Consider the following 20,915-nt stretch of genomic DNA (forward strand, 5'->3'; position numbering starts at 1 on the left):
ACAGTTAAGAGGACTAACTTGACCCCTTGTATGTCATCAGAATAATTCCATTTAAACTTAATGGGTGCTTAAAATTTGCTTAACATTTTCAACATTAAATCCTGAAATTCTGGACCCACAATTATTCCTGCAGGCCTATATAGCTTTTGAAAATAGTTTGTCATGATTACACTGTCCCACTCCCACCTTTCACCGTGGACTAAAATTCCATACAAAAAAAAGGACTATGGAAAAGTCAATACCCGTGCGTATACTCTTAATATACTCCCTCTATAGTCTAAGTTCTTTCTTTGACCTGAGGATGACCTAGATATAAGTTTGATAAAAAATCAGAATTGATCGAACCGAAAGGAAAACAACAAAAGGAATTAATGTCATTATTTCCATTGATCAAAGCCTTGTTGAACACCGCAAACAAACAGGAACTGTTTGACCTTTCATAATTCAAATGTCCAACACGTGGACGGAAATCATTCTATGGATGCCAAGGGATGACATGTATCAAATGATATCATTAGCTGTTATACAAGGGATTTGCTATCCATGCGTTATGTAGGCCTACTATAGGAGACGAATAGCTATGTGGGTAATTTATGCTTGGAATTCTAGTATAGATGAGAACACTATTGTGAAGGAAACACTCACATGCTGGTGGTTTAGACGAGTGTAACTATCACAGTACGGCACTCATCACATGATACTAACGTGAGTACCATCCATCCCTAAAGGCAGGCACGTCAGGCTCATAGTAGATGATTATATAACATAACGTCAGCAGGTATAAGCAGCACTGTCGGGGATCGTGCTAATATCACCGTACATGCATTGTACATTGCATAATAACAATTGTCCAAATGGTCGGTTAGCAGTATAGTTTTGTACCAAACACAGTGGCATTTTTAATCCAATGACCTGATTAATACGAACGGACCTGGTCAGAGTGAGGTGAGGAAACATTTAAAGTCCTATTTACGTGCAAATTTACATTAAGTTACTACACCTTGGTTGTCTTTAGCAATGTGTCTTACTTCTTTACATTAATGAATCTAATTTGATTAATGTGGAAGTAGGTGACCGTTGCTGTTTGAGCATGTCCATTATACACCACCAAATCAAGGCAGCCTTGGGAACATCACTTTAGTTAGCAAGTACTGTTATAAAGGTTATGGTTGGCCAAAGGAAAACGAAAGTCTATGAAACGCCTGTCACTAACTCCTTTCTGGCCCTCTTGAAAGCCCCACTTCCCGCACCCCTCTCCCACTACCCTTGTTTCCCATTCCCTCCCCTCGTCCTTGGTGCATATATGAACTCACATTGTACTTGAAGCCTTTGACAGCGGAAGAAAGGCTTTGGCGTCCCTTGGATTAACGAACTCGCTGTCACATGTACACATATGGCTGTACTTCTTCATATGTTGTGTGTATCTAGCATGCATGATTCTACCGTACTTTCGGAATCGAGCATATATAGTCGTCGAGCAGCAGTGTATTCTACCTCTATCATAGAAGCCCGTGTTAATTTGCTCGGTCAGATTGAGCTGGACCAAAGTTCAAGAGTAAAACAACCGTGATTTCATCTACCTTATGTTAATAAGTTTTATTAGCGTGAAGACCAAATTCTTACCAAATTCCTTGAACATGCTAACCAATAATATTCGTCAAACACTGAGTCAGTCAGCAATATTTTCTAACAGCCTAACAAAATTAGCCTAACATTAGTTTTACCTTGTCAAGTTGTTACTCTGTCATTTGCCCATATCGCTTGTCCCTATCATATACGTTACAACGTTAGATTAGAGTAACAGTCGACTTGCAAGTGGGAAGCAAGACATGGCTGATAAGTCGTCACCAGAGGAAACTACTAATGGCAAATCCACATCGCCATCTGACGTCAGTGAAGAAACAGCAAAGAAAGCAGAGGAACTGAAAACAATTGCTAATAATTACTTTAAGGGTAGGTCTGCCTAACGTTAAGCCTAAGGTTGTGAAATTTCACAACAGTTTCATAGTTTACATCATGTTCAACATAACCTAGGCTAAGACTAGAGTAGACTTATAGGAATGTTTAAGTGAAAAATGGGATCCAGTCCTTCCGGTCATATCATATTTTTTGTCTTTGTATCACCCTAAGTTTTGCCCTGTGATGAATTTTAGTTTCTGTGATAGTGTGCTTGAAATGTTGGCCCATCCTGCTAGAAAATCTGAAAACAGTAACGCTGACTGACTTACGTTGAGACGTGACGTCATTTTTTAACTTTCCTCGCTACAGTGCAGTGCTACGTGACGGTGCTCATCGTTCTTCACTGTACTAAATATTTGATATTAAGTTGTTGCGTTTTTCAACAATTCTATTCTCCTGAATCATCGGATGAAAAATTCCCCAAATTAGGACTGTGGCGATGTAAAAATTATGGAGTTTATTTCCATATACCTAATAGACTGCCACTAAAAAATTTCTTCAAAGTTCAAGGTTGCATTTTTGCAAAGTAAATCAACTTAAGCCACTGAAATATCCATTTAAGCAACTTAACCCCACCTCCCCCACCCTGGTTGTAAACATGTACTGATGTTGAGCTGTTATAATGTTCTTTTGAAGATATTGAAACCGTATGATGTCATAACTATGTGATGTCATGATTAGTAGGCCTTGTTTTCTTACTTCAATTGTGTATTTCAAACAAGTTTTTTGTTTATCAAAAGTTACAGAGATATTTCATTTCGTTTTTGGTATTTTTTTGTTGATGTTTTGTAAATTTAGCTCAAAACTTTGAAGACGCTGTTAAATACTATTCTGAGGCCATTGACCTGAATCCAAATGTCGCGGCCTATTTCGGAAATAGAAGCTTTGCTTACTTGAGAACTGAGTGCTTTGGTTCGGCTGTAGAAGATGCTAGCAAAGCATTGGAGTTGGACAGGTCCTATATTAAGGTAAAGTATTTAAGAGTTTGTTGCCTGTACAGGCAGGGAATAATTTATCTCGGTAACGCCTCGCAAAATGCTATGCAAAATGGGCAAATTGCTCTACATTTTACAAAGATGTATATAGCAGAGGTTTTTTTTTTATACAGTAACCAAGCATTGTAGTATTTTATAACAGACAAAATTCAGAGCCTTCAAACTGCTACTCAAAATTGAACCCCAAATTAAAGGGTGTGAAGACTCGCGCACAAAGAAACGTCTCATGCCGGTAATCTGATCTAGTTTCGAATGAGGTGTAACAGAACTGTTAGGACACCACCATCCATCCCAGAAAATACACACACAGCTTGCTACCATCGGTAATTAGACACCAGTGTACAGTCAATACATACAGCTACGGTCAGTACCCACAACACAGTGTATATAGCAGCGATGGACATCTCAGGTCTAGATAAAAGATAACAAGGTATCACGTTTCATTACTGTCTGCATTTTGTAGCGACAAGAAGAAAACTTCACTTGCAAGCAACGGAAAGTTAACTTTTTCAGAGCGCGGCACACGGTTTGGGGAGAGTCTTCAGTGCTTTTAATCCCTGACTGGTCATGGACTTTTATTTGTACTCTTGGCAGCAGGGAGTGTGGTTCTTGCAAAATTGATTACTCGTGATTGGAGCCTTTTACTCATACTCTTACTCGTAATCATACCAAGTGAAAGTGTACTTACATAATCATGCTTTCACTGCAAGTCTGACTGTTGAGCATGGTATGATCAAATAGTTATACTTTGACCAAAGGATGCATCTTTAAAGGATTCCATTTAATTTATCCTTCGGTTCTGTTTTTGTTTATTTTTTTAGGGGTATTACAGAAGAGCTACGGCAAACTTAGCATTGGGAAAATTCAAGATTGCCCTCAAAGACTATGAAATGGTGAGTTCACATGTGTAAACTTTATGAACCTATGGGGTCCACATTAAATTGTTCAAGTATGGAATAAACACATTGTTTCAAGTAAGTATTTATATTTCATACTCGTTGCTGTGCAAGAATGTGTGCATTTGTAAACTCATTGTGTACATATGGGTTTACCTGAAATTCTGGAACTTCATATTAAGGTTTCAAGTACAGTTTGCAGACCAAGCAGATTCACAGAAAGAACTTCTTTACACAAGAAACAATTTTGTGGAACAAACACATGTCAGTGGTAATAATGCCTCCTTGCAACTTGCAAGGGTTTGATTGCTAGAAGACTGCTATTAGTCAACTCAAGGTTTTACAACTTCATGTATTCAAGCTCTCTTATTGATAATGGCCATTCTTTGGGCTGCTTACACAATTGGACAGAAATGGATGAATTTGAAGGAAGAAACATTGATTGTCCTCTGCTCTCTTTAGTGCTGTACTAAGCAATCCATCTAGGCAGTGGTATAGCAGGAACTTTTGTAGGTGGGGTGGGACAAAAGGAAAAGTTGATAAGTTTGTAAATGTAAGTTACAAATCTCTGGATTGCCTGAGTGGCAGATGAGACCGAGAAACACCAAAACAAAGCAAATATTTTAGTTCTATTCTTCTTTCAAAGTTTTCCCATATCTTTAATATAGTCGACAAGATTCGAACAACCCTGTCATTGGTCGGTTACTTTAATGGAAGTCACTCGAGAGGAAAGAGAGATAGAGAGTTTGCAAATTTTCTCTTTATGAATGATCTTAATTCAAAGGTTGTGAAGTACAGACCGAACGATAAAGATGCCAAGGCCAAATACACAGAATGCAACAAAATTGTGAAACAACAGGCCTTCGAGCGGGCCATCCGAGTTGAGGACACCAAGAAAAATATTGCAGATACATTGGATATTGCAAGCATGGGTAAGTTTGTAAAGAGAAAAACTCTTTGATTACAACTACTCTAGTTGCTGACAGGACCAAGAAATGTATAGAGTTTGGGAAAACTCATGATCCTTAGTTCCCTATGAATGCCCTTGGTGTCACTTTGTCTTATAACTGATATTTCACACTGCTATTGCAATTAGATGACCAGTCCTAACGTGAAAGGAATTCTCTGATTTGGAAAAACAAGATTACTAAGTTACACACATATCATACTATCAGGGTGACAGAATGTTTACAATTGAATGTAGTCATTAATTACTCGATAACTAATCTTCATTTGAGAAAATATAACCTGGGAGTGAGTCTTTATTTTCATGATTTTTTTGTAAAGGGGGGGGGGGGTAGTGGCGGGGGGGGGAATTACTGAAAAATTGGCTTACAAATGAAAAAAAATTATTGGAAGAGTTGGAATATTTTGATACCTTCCATTTTTTTCCTTTGATACTTTCTCTTCACAGTCATTGACGAGAAGTACGCAGGACCAAAACTTACAGAAGGAAAAGTGACAAGAAACTTTGCTGAAACACTTCTAGAACACTTTCATAGTGAAAACAAATTAGATAAGAAATATGTCTACCAGGTAAGATGACATGTTGTTGAAGTTAATCTCAAACGAATCCCCAAAATTCAACATAAAGTTTGATTTAAACCTTTGCTGGTAACTCACTGTTTATCTTGACAGAGTGTCGTGGGAATTACAAGAAGTGTAAAAGGTATAAAAATTTATTCGCGGATTATTTCCTGAGGAATCTTAGAGAGTTACGTTAAGCCACAGAAGTAAAGTCAACTTGTTGATCAGATATGAGCCCAAATTTCTGTATACAAATGGGTTTTCACCAAATATTTTGAGAATGCTCATGTCAAAAAATTAAATGTCTCAAGTGTGGAAAAGTGGTTTGATAGTAGTAATTAGGTCTGATAAATGTTGACTATGAGTGGCCATTATTTGACTAATCTAGCATATTTGATGACTGTTAAAATATCGCACATTATGTATAAATTGTTAACTATGAGCATAAATGTCTCAAGAATCTCTGTAAGCTAAAGTAATAATAAGGAAAAGGTTTTTCCTTTGTTAATATTTATATAACATATTTTTTTGTTTTGTCTTTAAAATTTTGTGAAAATTTAAGTTTCTTGTCATCTTTGTTTCACTCCACAGATTTTATTACAGATTAATGAGCTATTCCGGACATTACCAACTCTGTGTGATATAACCATACCAGACAAGGCCAAGTTTACAGTGTGTGGAGATATACATGGCCAGTTTTACGACCTCTACAATATATTTAAGCTGAATGGTCTTCCTTCTGAAGAAAACCCATATGTATCCTTTTGTGGTAGTTGACGTTATGTTTATATCAAAACAGAATAAGGGTTTTTCATCATCAGCTCAAGTTTTTAGTTCATAGAAGAGTCTCAAATCTTGGCTCTTTCTGAGATGATCTTCATTATTTTAAATTACAGTTTGGATAAATATTTCTTTTGTCTTTACAATTAGAGTCAGATTTGATAATAATTTAGCAAGACCATATAGTTGTAAGATCCAATCAGAAAGTTGTCATGCCATATTCACCAGTTTACCTTTCCTTAAAGCAAACTGCCATGCTAAATAACTATTATATATGGCAGCTCTCTCTCTGTTGATATTTCAGGTGCCATTCAATATTCAGATCCTGTAATGATTGCAAAAACAAGACAATTTTCATTTCAAAAAGGAAAGAAGACCAAACGAAAGAAAACAGAAAAATCAGCTTTGCTTTTCATTTGTGGTTTATACTGATGTTATATTCCAAAAGTGTCAAAGTGGCAAACTTGATAGAATTGAATCAAGTTGTCAAAATGATGGATTCTTAACGTTCATTTGATGAAAACTTCTCAGAGAGTGTCGTAAGTTGGAATAGTTGTATTCTCCATATGAGTAACTGCTGAGAAGGTTTTGTTAAAAGAAATCTTCACTTATCTTCACAAATTACCTTATGTTATCCAAATTATCTCATTTTATCCAATTCAAGAAGCTTCTTCAAGTATTGAAGTACTGGTTTGTGAGATTCTGGTTCAGCAATGCATCGAATAACTCACGTTTTGAAAGATTAAAGAACACCTAGAGATGGAATTCTGGGATGTGTTAGTTGTTAGGGAAGGATGCAACAACATAAAAATACAACCTCTACTTCTATGACATAGGACTGTTACAGTCATAACGATCATTGATTCGGTCTTTGCAAGGAAGCACTTCATTGCATTCTGTATCACAACAGGTGATGGCATACTTGTAGAAATACTTGGCTTTTTAAGTAACAGTTTTGAACATGTAACCTAGGGCAACAACACTTCAACTATTGACTAGAACTGAGGTCTTTCTTCTTGCTAGAAAAGCAGAGAAATAGCTATGTAGGGGACCTCCATCATATAAGGACTGGATAGTTCAGTTGCTAGAGCACAGGGCTTGTCGCTGGTTTGAATCCCATAATGGCCAAAACTTTCCCTGCTCTTTCAAGGTTTTGTGTAATTTACATATTAATTTCCCCAGTGATTGTTCCATTATTTATGTATATATTATATAGTTAATTATTTAATGAAGTACAAGGGTTTGGTAGCATAGCATTCACTCGATAGAATACACTGCTTAATTGAGCAAACAAAAAGATTTATTGGGAGGAGTAAGGTCACTTTGGTACAATTAAGAAACTCACTAGTACCCATCAATGTGTGTTTTTAACATTAATATAAATGATATATAACTGTATTGTTTTCCTTGACAACTATTCTCAGCTTTTCAATGGAGATTTTGTGGATCGAGGCTCTTTCTCGGTAGAAGTCATATTAACGTTATTTTGTTTCAAATTGCTCTATCCAAATCATTTCTTTTTATCTAGAGGTAATCATATTTGTAGTTATGACTAAAGCATTTTATTAGGATAATTTAATGCATTCCATTTCGAAACAAACAAATGTTTGTGGAGGGGGGGGGGGGGGAAGAGTGGAAGAGGGTTGATGTTGTGACAAAGGGGGAGGGGGAAGGGGGACATGGAATCATATTCAAATTTCAGTTTCACTGTCAGTGACACTATAATATTTTGAACTGATGGATTTCTTTTTTAAATATTCTCCAGGAATATTTTCTCGCATTCTTTACTTCCATGTGAAATTTGAACTTGTCACTTTATAATGACTATGAAGGGATTGGGGTTATCATGTAAGAAAGAACATGAGAATTTAAAGGAGACAGATTCCAAAGAATTCCTGTTTTTTTGTGGACATATCTGGTTTTTCAGTTCGGGAATTTATCCAGGACAATAAATTATGTCAACCAGTACTATTTTATGTTTGGTGTTTTGCTTCTGTCTCTCATCAGGAAATCACGAGAGCGAAACCATGAACCAAATGTACGGTTTCTTCGGGGAGGTGAGATCAAAGTACACAACACAGATGGCAGAGCTGTTTACGGAAGTCTACAACTGGCTGCCTCTTGCACATCTCATCAATAAGAAAGTGCTTGTGAGTTTACTTCAGTCTTCATACATCATTTTTTGGTTTCCCTTTCTTCATTAAATTGAAGGATTCAACTCATTTCAGACTGCAAATTTTGCTACCGTATTCCAGATTCAGTTTAATTTGAAAATATTATCCAGTCTAGTTCTACTTTCTAGGAATTGATCAATCATATTCAGACATTTAGGTGGGGAAGATGGTTGGTCATGTGCAAATGCTTTGCCCCATGGGACTAGTTGTGGATACTATTACCAATTCTGGAAGCATTGCCTTTCAAGACAGACCAGAGTACTTTTATATTCAAGTCAAGTGTAGATTTTTTTTTTTTTTTTTAATAACAGTAGGAAGTATTTCACTGTTATGTGTATTATTAATATTAAACATCTTTTACTACTTTTCAGGTTATGCATGGTGGTTTGTTCAGCAGTGATGATGTAACTTTGGACGACATCAGAAAAGTAGATAGAAACAGACAACCACCAGACTCAGGTAAGGAGCATCATTAGCACAACTAGTGGGAAGGGGGGAGTATGCTAAAATATCACCCTTGACTTAATTAAGACAGTCACTTTCATCCATTAATGTTTGGTTTCATCTCAGTTTCCTAATGAATAACGCACGTGCAAGCACACATGCACTAATGGGAGGTCTTAGTTCTGCTTAAAGGGAACAGAAAGTTAGCAAACTAAATTGTCAGACATCAACAAACTCTTGGAAGGATTTGGTTACGTCTGTACGTTAAAGATGTAATTTCAGTTTAGCTACTACTCTGGCTACTTTGTAAAGTGATTTCAGATTAACCAATAACACAGATTTATAAGGTTAACTGTGGGTCAGGTAAATAGAAATGATAATTTGTTGAAGTCTAAGCCATTCTATCCAACCATACTGTAGGGTTGGGAAATACACAGTAGCCAATGGCCTTTTGTAATTTTCAGATTAACCTGTGTGCCTCTCAACAGCTCTGTAATGAGAATGTCAATTTAAACATGCGCTTGAATCATTCCTAACAGTCATAGTAGTGGCTATTGCACTTGTTTTGTTCTGTTTATTTGATAACATTTATTTTACATTTATTTGCCCCCCTCTGCCCCCCCCCCACCACTGTGCCTTCCAACCTTTGCTTCTCTGCCACTACATCCTCTCAAGTGATTCCATCTTTGTGGGCAAGGTTTGCTTCATCGTAATAGTGAAGAGGACATGTAGTGTTATTACATTGTACACTGTTTTGACGTAGAGTAAATAATTTGATGTTGTTTGTTGATTGCTTCCATAGGATCTGTTTTTTTTTCAATTCTTTCTCAATTAAAAGGTATTATGTGTGAACTCTTGTGGTCCGACCCTCAACCTCAGGCAGGTCGTTCACCGAGTAAGAGAGGAGTGGGGATACAGTTTGGTCCTGATATAACACAGAAGTTCCTAGATCACAATGACCTTGAATATGTCATCAGGAGCCACGAGGTCAAGTCAGACGGCTATGAAATAGCTCACAACGGCAAATGTATCACAGTCTTTTCTGCTCCTAATTACTGGTAGGTCGATTTATTCACATTGACTTAGTATAAGCAGAACATCATTTCATAAATGGGAAATTTTCAGAAACAGTTTGTAAACATGGTATCACAACAAACACCAAATTGAATCAATGTCATACTTGGTATATATTTTGGTCATAATCAGTACATGATGCATATAGTTTTTTTTTGGTGGGGCTGTCATGCATATCAATGATTGGGCGGGGCTTAACGTAAAATTCTGTACCTACAAATTCTGTACCTACAAAGTAAGTTTATGTTCTTTGCAACAATAATTTTACCTCATTAATATTCATGAGTTGATGGGGCTTATTGGGAAATTGTCAAAACAGCTTGTGAACACAATATCTCAACATACACAAGTTACATCAATGTCATACTTTGGTTTATATGTTGGTCATGGTCAGTACATGATCCAGATTGTTTTATAGAGGGGACAGCTTGCATATTAATGAGTGGGCGGGATTAACTTAAAATGTTGAAATTTCAGTGTCTGTTCACTGTATGTACCATTTAGTTCATATTGTGGATGGTGACGTAACTACATAGTAAGTACATGTTCTTTGCAACAACAAGTTACCTCAATAATATTCATGAGTGATGGGGCTTAATAGGAAATTGTCAGAAACAGTTTGTAAACACGATATCTCAACAAACACAAGTTAAATCAATGTCTCACTTGGTAGGTGGATGACCTACGATAAGTAGATGTGCGCGTTTGTTTTGGGTTCCCATCTCATGAATATTGATGAGTGGTCAAGGTCTTACCATAAAATTCTCAAAATGTCAATATCTCTGCAACGGTATGTCCGATTTAGTTTATACTTGGCATGGTGACGTAACTACATATACATGTTCTTTGCAACAACAATCTTTTACCATATTAAAATTCATGATGGGTACCGTATTAATATTCATGATGAGTGAGGCTTTATGGGAAATTATCAGCTTGTAAACATGATATCTTAACAACCAAAAGTTGAATCAATATCATACTTAGTTAGTAGATGCCCTGTGATGGGTACATTATTTTTGGTTCCCATGTCATGCATATAAATGAATGGGCAGGGCTTAATTTTAAATTGGTTGATGGTTATACAAATAAAGCACATTTTCATGACATTTCCTTCTTTATGTCATTGATATTCATCAAATTGCAAGAAATGGCTATTAAACACAAGACAAGCACCAAATGTTCCATGATTTTCATTCTTGACATATAAGATTTGTCATACTACATTCATACAATCAACAGTGTTGGTTTTGTGTGCTTATCATGAATATTACTACTAATGTAACAGACTAACGATAGTTTCATTTTGCATTCAAAATATTTGCTCGATAGGGAATGTTATTTTACAAGCTGCTGTAATCTATATGTTTCTTTTGAATGCAGTGATACAATGGGAAACAAAGGTGCAATCATCAATATGACCTCTGACCTCAAACCAAATTTTGTGACATATGAAGCTGTGGTGAGTACAAATCACATAGTAACAGATAAGGTGATGGGTGAATATAGAGGGCAGCATGTCGTTGGGCAGCAGAGATGTCATTATTTGTGAACTTGGACTGAATTGCTCTTCAATGGTGTAGGTAGCTGGCACATATAGGCTATGATGAAATCCATTGAGTTAAAAAAAACAATTGTGATTGAATTTGTAGATTGAAATCCATATTACCCAATCAAATAATATCATTTGAACTGAGACTTGACTTCTTTTAAAATTTTATGTAGCTGGCATGCATATATAAGCATGCCAGCATGAAATGTTTATGACTGAATTTGTGTCTGCAAATTGGTAGATAAAAACCCAGAAAAAAAGTTCTTAATAGGGGTCTTTGAATTGGGATGTTATTTTTATAACTCTTATCCTTTTACTGTCTAGGTAAGTTTAGTTGAAATTCACTCTGATGAGCAATTTATTTTAATTTTTCTCTGTAATTTTTTACAAATTTGTAGAATGAAACACAGAATTGCTCTTTCATCAGATTGTGACTGACAATTTCAATATTCATGTAAGGGTTGTAGAAGACTGTGTGTAAGCTGTTCTATAAAGATAAGATGATATTCATTTACATTACTTATTGTTAAATTAGAAAAAAAAAGTAAGAGGCAAGGCATTGTCCAGCCAAAACTGAAACCATAAGTACATATGCCTTCATATACAACACAAACAAAAAGAGAACCCTAAAAAGGTACTAGCTTTTTTTGCTTTGGCAACGAGCAAAAGAGAATATTTGGTATTGCAACGAAACACATGGTTCACCAATCATAATATTAAACCCGCCACAGAACACTTCATTTGCGTAATGACATTTGATGAATCTTTGAAACGACTACAAAATATTCAAATTTTACACTTTCAGGCACATCCGAATGTGAAACCAATGGCCTATGCAAATTCCATGTTTGGATTCATGTAGAGGAAGGTTGTACCATAGAAAGCACAACCTCAGGAATAGACTTGAGTGAAAAGAAGGATCTTGTAGTTATCTCATGTCAAAACACTGTTGACTGGTACTTTGAAGACACCCTGGACTTTTTCTTCCGAGCCAAAACGGACCCTTTTGGACTTCCCTCTCATTCCTGGATGAGCGACTCACAAAGAGGAGGCAGTGCATGACGTATGTAGGACAACTTCATCATGACCATATGAAGGATTTTTCAGTCTCGTAATATTCTGATTTGGGGTGCTGGAGAGGCATTTGGTAATATGGGAAAGGATTACACTTGTAAGTGTTAATCTTTTGATTGGTATTGTCTTGAAATATTATATCATAGGCACAACCAATGACCTTAATGGTTTTAATGCAGATGAGTAGCTGATGAAGGGGAGGCTGTGCAATTAATTACTTACATGGAGATGGGAGGGGGCAGGGGAGGGAATGTTGGGGGGTGGGGATAAGTGGACAACAAACTACAAGGTAACACATTTTCACCCATTGTTTTTTCCAATTAGTAGAAGCTACAACAATAATTTAAAATTTAACTCAGGAAGTAGTTAGGTTTATAAGTTAATTTGTTTTAGCTATCTCAAAACTGTCTTTTTTGAAGAGCGGGGGGGGGGGGGCGGGGGGTGTTGAAGATTTCATTTAATGTTGACTCAAAGAGATGTTACATATGAGGTTGCATACTTCCTGTGGGATGGGGTGTGGTAGGGGAGGGGGGTTTATAAAGGGAGGAGATACAGTTGAAGAACAGCTGGGAAGTGCAATGTGCTGTACCGCAGCTGAACATTCCAGTAAGGTAAACCTGAGAATAATACACAAAGTGAAACATCAACACCTAACCACAAAACCCTGAGAATGGTAATAGCTGAAGGCACTAAAAATGTCCACTATTCTTTTATTACTTACACTTCCACTAGTAATTACAAGTTGTTTTGAGAGAATAAGCAATGAATGAATGAAGCAATGTTAGCTAGGTAACTGATTCTTTCTTACTTGAAAATTAGTTTCAAAAAGACTGTGATGTCCCCAAGTCAGACAATAATTAGCATACTATGATGCATGTGGTGCAACTTCAGTTTGGGTAGGACTTGTCTCATACTTTGATGAGGCTTTGTCTAATTATTAAGACACTTTTTTGGTTGCTGTAGTTGTTGATTGTAATGTAAGGTACAATTTACAATACACATTCACAATGCAACTGCCAAAAATAGTCATTTGATAATCTGGGGTCACTTGTCGTAATTCCAAATAGAGACTATTAGAGATTTTGACTTTAGTATGAAATACAAAAAGTATAGAGGTTTCAACAGATGCCAACTTCTGGTTTAACCTTATAGTTTTTAAGTAGGATAACAGTTCTAAAGTGTGAAACATTTTGGTTTATATGAATGAAACAGTCATTCCACTATTTCATATTGGAGTCATGTTGTGAAGTCTAACATAAAATGGGTATACTGCCCTATCAGCTTTATATAATTTAAGAGTTGAAGCAGGGAGTTGTTATGGATATGGAGTTGTTATGGATAACCACTCCCTGGTTGAAGCTGTTTCTGGAGTCGTAGTGCCCTTGTTTGTCATATGTCCGGGTACAGTGTTGTCCATCTGAATGTAAATTTAATCGATGGTTGGAAGATCCAGATCAACAAGTTACACACCCTGATTGATATTCCTGGAATACGCATCAAAAAATGGAAGGTATGATGTTAGCTGGTGTTCATCCATACACATCACATGGATTAAGTTTCAAATGAGCTATTGTAAGAGTTGTAACAAGTCTTGACTAGTAATATCTCTTTTTAAACTTTGTTTCTTCCTGATACAGATAATGCAATCACTCACGTCAGGATAATACTGTAGCTAGTGATGACTGGACTCTAAATATTAGGCCACTCGTTACAAATGTGGACTAAATTTTTGCATTCACTAGAGTAAACCAAATTGAACTAAAAAGGCTGAAACGTCTTAAGAATGAGACTATATGAAATTCAAGTATACCTTAGGTACAAAGGAACTTCTAAATCATGGAAGGAAATAATTCAGTTTATAGTCGTCATGGAACTGAGTTTTATTACGATCAAAAACATTCCATTAACAATATGAAAGGAGTCATGATTTAAGTCACTAAATTTCAGAATCAGAGTGACTTGAACAAGTTACATCATCTTTGACCTCTGACCTCATAGCAATAAGACAATACAGTTACCTAAGTCAATGACTCTACAGAAGTCAGGAAAATAAATGGCAATGTCTTGGCTAGTCCTTAATATGAAGTTACTTATTTATTCATCTCTGACAATGAATGGTGTGATTTCTCAAATGACCTTTGACATGTAATTCCATTACCCGAGTTCATGAATTGAAAGCACTTGCAACTGTCCATGTTTTTGCCTCTTTGCCCATTTTTAGGCCCCTCTTTCCATGTGTGCAGAAAATCTTGGTCTAGAGGCATTATTTAGGCAACAATCACAGAAATAAGGATTTTGTGCAGATGTCTTTAAGTGTGTATTGGTGACTGCAAGTTTCAAAACTGTCGAGAATAATTTTAGCATTCTATCATTTATTTTTGATAAACTAAAAAGTTTCTTCTGAAAATGTTGCAGAGCAAAATAAATTTTTCGAGTTGCCTTTAAAGTACTCTGTATCGTTATTTTATTCTTTTGCTATCACATTTTTGTGGCAGTGATGGTCCATATGCTGATACCACAGAAGTTCAGCAAACTTGCTTAAACCTTCATTTCAAATTAGCATGCATTAAACGACCTTTATTTAAACCCTGTGATAAACATGCTTTATGGTATCACCTTTTCTATCGTTGTATCATAGACTGAAAGAAAGTGACTCTTGGGGATGGCCTAATAATTACTGATTTGGTAAACAAATTACAGCTTATTTGAGGAATATATCAGCTTGATTAATCTAATCCACATTTCCCATTCAAAATTGTGTGCCATTGTACAGTTTGCTGCTGCTGGCAATTTCTGTTTACACATCCTCTAGTCAGGTAAAATATTTGCACAATTACTTCAAGATCGGGTCTAAGTTACCAAGGGGTAGTGAGACATTAAAAAGACACATTGACCAAAGGAAAGCAAATTGTGCAAAGATCAGCCATACAAGTATCTTCTGCTTGTAGTTATACAATGTTGAGACAACCCTTATTACAGGAACGATGTTGATAAAAACCTTTCCAGTTTTGAGGCCGGTATTCAGGATGTTTCTCCAAACCAACTCTGGGACTAACGATGTCTTCATGTACCTTCTTTGTAACTTTTCTGGACTGCCGCAAATATTTCTGGCATTATATCATCTCTATTGCCTCGGGAAAGCTAAACAAAGAGAGAAATAGCCCATTCATACTTCCATAGTTAACTATCATCATATCTCAAACCCATTGAAGTGTTTAGTAGAATATCTAAATGCTACCAATGAATGTGCAATATCTTATATCAGTGACAGTCCTATGAAAATAGCTCTATTTAGACAGGTTTCTACTTTTGACGGTATGCTCAAATGCTAGCGAATTTCTGGCGGAGAGAGTGATTCCCAATAATCGCAGTACTAAACAGTCTGAACAATGGTGAAAGACTACATTCTGAATTTCAGAAAATAGTTCAAAAATGAAAGGGTTTTTTACCCTCGACGACTGGGGGGGGGGGGGGGGGGGCGAAAGCATACTTCCGCCCCCCCCCCCATTTTTTCAGGTGGGGGGCTGGCGACCCCTAAGTCCCCCTCCCCCAAGCCCCCTCCCCCCAGGCCCCCCCCCCCCTCGCGCTTCCTATGCCCTTGCAAGCAACTCTTACAGTAGGTAAGAACTTTTTCAGAATGCTACAGATGACTTCTTCAAACTTCCACTGAGCACAAATCAGTTTATGTATATAACTGCAAATCCCTCCAAGCAGGGAGAGATAATGAATAACCAATAAAATAATCCTTCTTACGCATACTTTCATTCAAATCTCCATCCTCCATGAGAGCAGCTTTATTGCATTGGGTCAATTTTTACCACATTCTGTAAAATTTATGAGCCTGACACATTTTCATATTGTATAAGTAAATGAATAAATGAAAACTGATGGGAAATTTTTTACTTTTTGATATTATCAATAACTACTTACAAAAACAATCCCAGCCTATATCAGGGATTTTCAATAGTTAAAACATTTCTGGTTTATATAAAAATCAATTCACAAAGTTGCTTTAAGAAGAATAAAGAGAAAATGGAAAGAGAAATGAAAAATTAGATGAAAAAATAATTAATGTATGTATATTTACAGTGAATACTCGGACATCATCTCTGTTCCTGATTTCTTCCACCAAACTGAGAGGCTTGCCCTTTTGTATTGGTATTGTACCAAACAGTGTCACTCTGTCTTGCCGGAGTAATTTTCCAACGACTTGAATAAATGTTTGACTGAAAAGTTCCATTTTGCCAATCTCATCGATTACCATGATGGTCTTTCCCGCTGGCTGTGCAGAAGATTTGAAAATGGTTGTTAACGGTGTTATAGACTGGAATGCAACCACAGTGATTTTCAAAAGTATAAACTAAAGCAATTTATACTAAATATTCTCACATGGCAATGTCATTATGTCACCAGAAGATAATCTTTTTTCCATTTGGTCAGAGGCTCATTAGCAGATCCAGGATTTTATGACTGAGGGGGGGGGGGGGAGTGTTCATGAGGATTAATTAATTGTTCAAATTTTGTGTAGAAGTTGTGAAGGCTGCTGCTACAAACATCTTTGCACTTGCATAGCAGTTTGCAATGCGATCCTGAGAAATTATTCCCTGGGTCATTGAAGCCAAAACCCATGTAGGGGATCTGGGAGTTCTCCCTCAGAAGAAATTATTTTAGACATCAAATGTTTCATTCTGAGGTATTTTTAGCACCAGAACAGGATTAAATACATATCATAACACAATACATATTCCAGTAAAATTTCGTCAACAAAAAGAAGAGACAAATAATGATGTAGAATTCACTAACTGGTAATTCTAGTGCTTGGAGAGCTACATGTTCAAAGCTTTTCACATCCACAACATACTGTCCCACTCGAGGGCCTGGCTTGTTACTTCTGGTGAAATAGAAGAAGAGAAAAGATGAAGTTTTAACTAGCAATCAAACAGTGATTTGAGTTTGTCAATATTTACTTCCCATATTGGCAAGTGAATAATGAGGTAAGTCTATATAATTTATACTTGGAAATTAATGAAGGCATATTACATTATTCTCCGTGCTGCTGGCTGAATGGAGGGGATATGTTAACTTACTGTCACAGCTGCCAGATGTATAGATGTGACTATGTAGCAAAACTTGTCATACCTAATGATGGGCCAATGTGGCTCTAAGTACAAAAAATATGAGTTACAAAGAGCAGGCAATAAACAAAAACACAATAACTGGCCAATAGAATGAAAAGTTAAATATGTCTTCTTTAACAACGTGAGTTATTTGTAAAGGTATAATTGTGGTCACAGATAACACAACATTTGGTTCCCACCCTATTCGGGAAAGGTTTCCTCTATCACCAGTTAAGGAGATGATATCAAAGCCACTCCTTTTTCCACCACTCCTGACCTCAGCTGTAACAAAACCTTTTACTGGGATGGACAAGGCTTTAACTTCTTCAATAACCTTCTGGACTATTGTGGTCTTACCAACTCCTACCAAAGAAAGAGATGAAATTTTCAATTCATTGATTAGTTAAGCTTCCTGGCATGAATGTGATTAATCAGTTAATTGCAACTTCTCTCCTGATAACTTCATGGGGAACGGTTCAGTCAGAAATATATTTTCTCTTGCATCACCTGTCTTACTTTGTATACAAAGAATAAATGTTAAAGGGTTTGCTGATACAAAATTTATAACCATGGGAACAAAAACATGCATAGTTATTTACTCACAAGCAGAAGTCTTTCCTATTATCCTCATGTAAATCACTTTGTCATTATTCAACTTTTTGGACAATGGACATAATTTCAATTTACCAAACCATGGAAATTTCTCATGCCTAGGCTTACTCCTACAATTTTGTAGCAAAAACATGACTGAAATAGACTAGATGTGAAGGAAATTTCTGCACCCGATCTGGGTAAACATAGCAATACCATGGGCCTACGCCAGGATTTAAGTTAATTACTGACAACAGCACTTCCTAGGGTTAAGCATGCATAAACTAACAGTAGTTAAATAGGCCTAACGTTACAAATACAAGGCTCACAGGCCTAAATTAGACATTGCCTACAGCCGAAGTAAGTTACTGCAAAGGCTACCGTCCGAAGTGAAATAGGCCTAGACTTGTGCAAAACATTATGATTGTTTTTGTCAACCTGGCGGTCCAGTTATGAAAACATGTTTGATAGGAAACTGAGATGCCATTTGGCATTTTGTTGGAAGGATGTTATTCGTCTATCAAAATCCGTAACATACGATGTAGCGGAACCAGTTCATCGAAATAAATCCAAAATTGAAAACAGGTGAGATCGAGGTAGCATCAAACTTTCATTCACGTCAACATTGTTATGATCAGGTCTGATACACCTTTGCCGTCTCCTTATCTCTAATTTCTAAACAATAAAATATAAGAAGAGATTTTCCGCATTTTGACGTAAGACTTTGAGGACCTTTTATATTATTAAATGACATAACCTTGGCGTTTTTTCATTTTACGAAATGAAAGTTTATAGCGCACATTGCAGCTGGTTCCATCGAAAGCACAGGGAATAACGTTAGGCTTTAATTAGGCTACCGTTAGTACGTTACCACAGTAGTTCTAACTTCTAGCCTAGGCCTCGGTTAGGCATAACGAAAAGATTATGTTACTTATAGTTACTGTAACTTGTATTGTAAGTGTAACCGATGGTAGGTGTAACCATAGATAATGCTACATTTAGCCTTGTTCATGTTATTGTTGTGAGTTGCTAAGTTGGTCTTATTATTAATTTTATTACTGGTAAGCCTGAATATCGTACGTGACCTACAGAAGTAAATTTGTTTAAGTTAGGCCTAAGTTAAGCTACTCCTAGTAGGCCTAGTAGTACTACTTAATATTAGACCTAGGTTAAATGTTAGTGGGCTGGTCAGATGTGCGACATTCGGCAGGACAGTCGGGCATTTCAGTGCATTGACTTTCCATGCCCACTTCTAACCCCCATGCCGGGAAACATACATAGGGGTCCTATGATCCGGCATCTCTTAGAAAGTTAGAAGGATTTGAAGTGAACTAAACAACAATCAATGCTCAGTATTACAGAATCCTGCAGCTACACATTCTTCATACTCTTTCTTATATGAATACACATAAATTAACAAAATAAGTACAGTATCATTACAGTTAATATAATCTATTTTCAGCTTTATATTAACTGTACACATTGAATGTTATACTAATTTATTCCTAAGGTATCCTATACCTTTAATTCAAACATGGTTCATGACTAGTTTCCCACCAGCGTTGAGAGGGGAATGTTTAAGTGGGAAATAGCCCTGGGAAGCAGGACCTTTTATGGGTAGGGGATTTCCTTAGTATATTGTACTGAGAATTTAATCTACAGAAAGAGTACAGCACTTCGCTCTTCTCTGTTGCTTTTATAAAATAAATCATGATAAAAAGGAAACTATAATTTCCATATCCTATTTGTTGTAAACTTTAGAATTTAGTGTGTTCCTAAGCTGCATGCATTTTAGAACTTCCTTCCATGCTAAAAGCAGGCCAAACATAGAACACAAATGTTGTCTTTTTGTGTATATATTCTGTAATAGATTTCATATTATTTAGAGACTTTGTCAAAAATCACCTCACAATCTGCCAAAAATCTACAAAAAATAAATCCAGAAAATAAGTTGTGTCATTACACCTGTGGACACTATTGTTTTCTGAATTACTTTCCAAATGTGGATACAGCCGAATATTTGCATGTTCTGTGAATAGGACAGAGGTTTTCCTTAGACTACTGTATATATATGAACAAGTATGTATGTGAATATTTTGAATGCTTGTCATCTTCTCTTCATCTTTTTACATTGTGTGTATTTTATTCCTTCATTGTGTGTTACTATCAAATGTGATTTGAATAGTTTTTCATACACAGAATGTATAATAATTTTAAACTATTTATTTTTTATGTGCAGCACTTTGAGCTAAAGCCAGTGAGCATCAAGTAATTACCAGTAGATATGGGTAATTCCATTAAGCCCCATTTGGAACGAGCAGAAAAGAGCGGGGTTTGTCAGTTGTCAAACCAGGGTTTGGCTGAGGTAAGTTTGTCCATATTCAACGTTTCTTAGTATGATGTCATAATGGCTGACTGTTACCGACTTCATCTATATGATAAATGTACATTTCATTCACATTTTTGGTAATTTTCACATTGCTGGGATTTAATATTATTTATGTCTGGATGAACTCATTTCACTATAATTATATCCAAAACAATTGCTACCATTAAAAGTTTACTTTAGGGGCAACAGTAACTTTGATATCTATTAGCCAGTTAAAAAGCACAATTGATATCAGTGCAGGTTGTTATTCTATACCACTCTTAATTTGTGAGAAATGAAATGCTTCTTTAAACAGCTGAGGGGTCATCAATTAAAGCGACTGGACTATATAGTCTAACACACC

At 36.3% G+C, this 20,915-nt stretch overlaps 3 protein-coding genes across 4 annotated transcripts in view; 2 read left to right on the forward strand and 1 right to left on the reverse strand.

Moving 5' to 3' along the window:
* Positions 1-1,435: 1,435 nt before the first annotated feature.
* On the forward strand, positions 1,436-12,718 carry LOC139970391 (serine/threonine-protein phosphatase 5-like). The gene is made up of 12 exons (XM_071976032.1): positions 1,436-1,953; positions 2,758-2,927; positions 3,776-3,847; positions 4,635-4,782; positions 5,265-5,386; positions 5,969-6,133; positions 7,582-7,687; positions 8,165-8,307; positions 8,703-8,790; positions 9,614-9,833; positions 11,233-11,311; positions 12,207-12,718. The coding sequence occupies exons 1-12, from the start codon at positions 1,830-1,832 to the stop codon at positions 12,261-12,263; spliced, it is 1,494 nt and encodes a 497-aa protein (XP_071832133.1). The 5' UTR covers positions 1,436-1,829; the 3' UTR covers positions 12,264-12,718.
* A 240-nt stretch (positions 12,719-12,958) lies between these two features.
* On the reverse strand, positions 12,959-18,770 carry LOC139970393 (cancer-related nucleoside-triphosphatase homolog). Its single transcript, XM_071976036.1, has 5 exons — positions 18,622-18,770; positions 17,793-17,955; positions 17,279-17,366; positions 16,563-16,757; positions 12,959-15,616 (listed from the first exon to the last, which is right to left on the reverse strand). Exons 1-5 carry the CDS (start codon positions 18,668-18,670, stop codon positions 15,539-15,541), a joined length of 573 nt encoding a protein of 190 aa, XP_071832137.1. The 5' UTR covers positions 18,671-18,770; the 3' UTR covers positions 12,959-15,538.
* Positions 18,763-20,915, forward strand: part of LOC139970392 (leucine-rich repeat-containing protein 57-like) — a 35,943-nt gene continuing 33,790 nt past the window's right edge. The window contains exons 1-2 of one of the 2 annotated variants that reach the window (XM_071976034.1): positions 18,763-18,899; positions 20,423-20,548. In XM_071976034.1, coding sequence (XP_071832135.1) covers positions 20,468-20,548 — 81 coding nt within the window. In that variant the 5' untranslated portion in view covers positions 18,763-18,899; positions 20,423-20,467. The other variant, XM_071976035.1, reaches the window with a different exon arrangement.

The sequence above is a fragment of the Apostichopus japonicus genome, chromosome 8 (assembly GCF_037975245.1).
Source record: "Apostichopus japonicus isolate 1M-3 chromosome 8, ASM3797524v1, whole genome shotgun sequence".
Classification (NCBI taxonomy): domain Eukaryota; kingdom Metazoa; phylum Echinodermata; class Holothuroidea; order Aspidochirotida; family Stichopodidae; genus Apostichopus; species Apostichopus japonicus.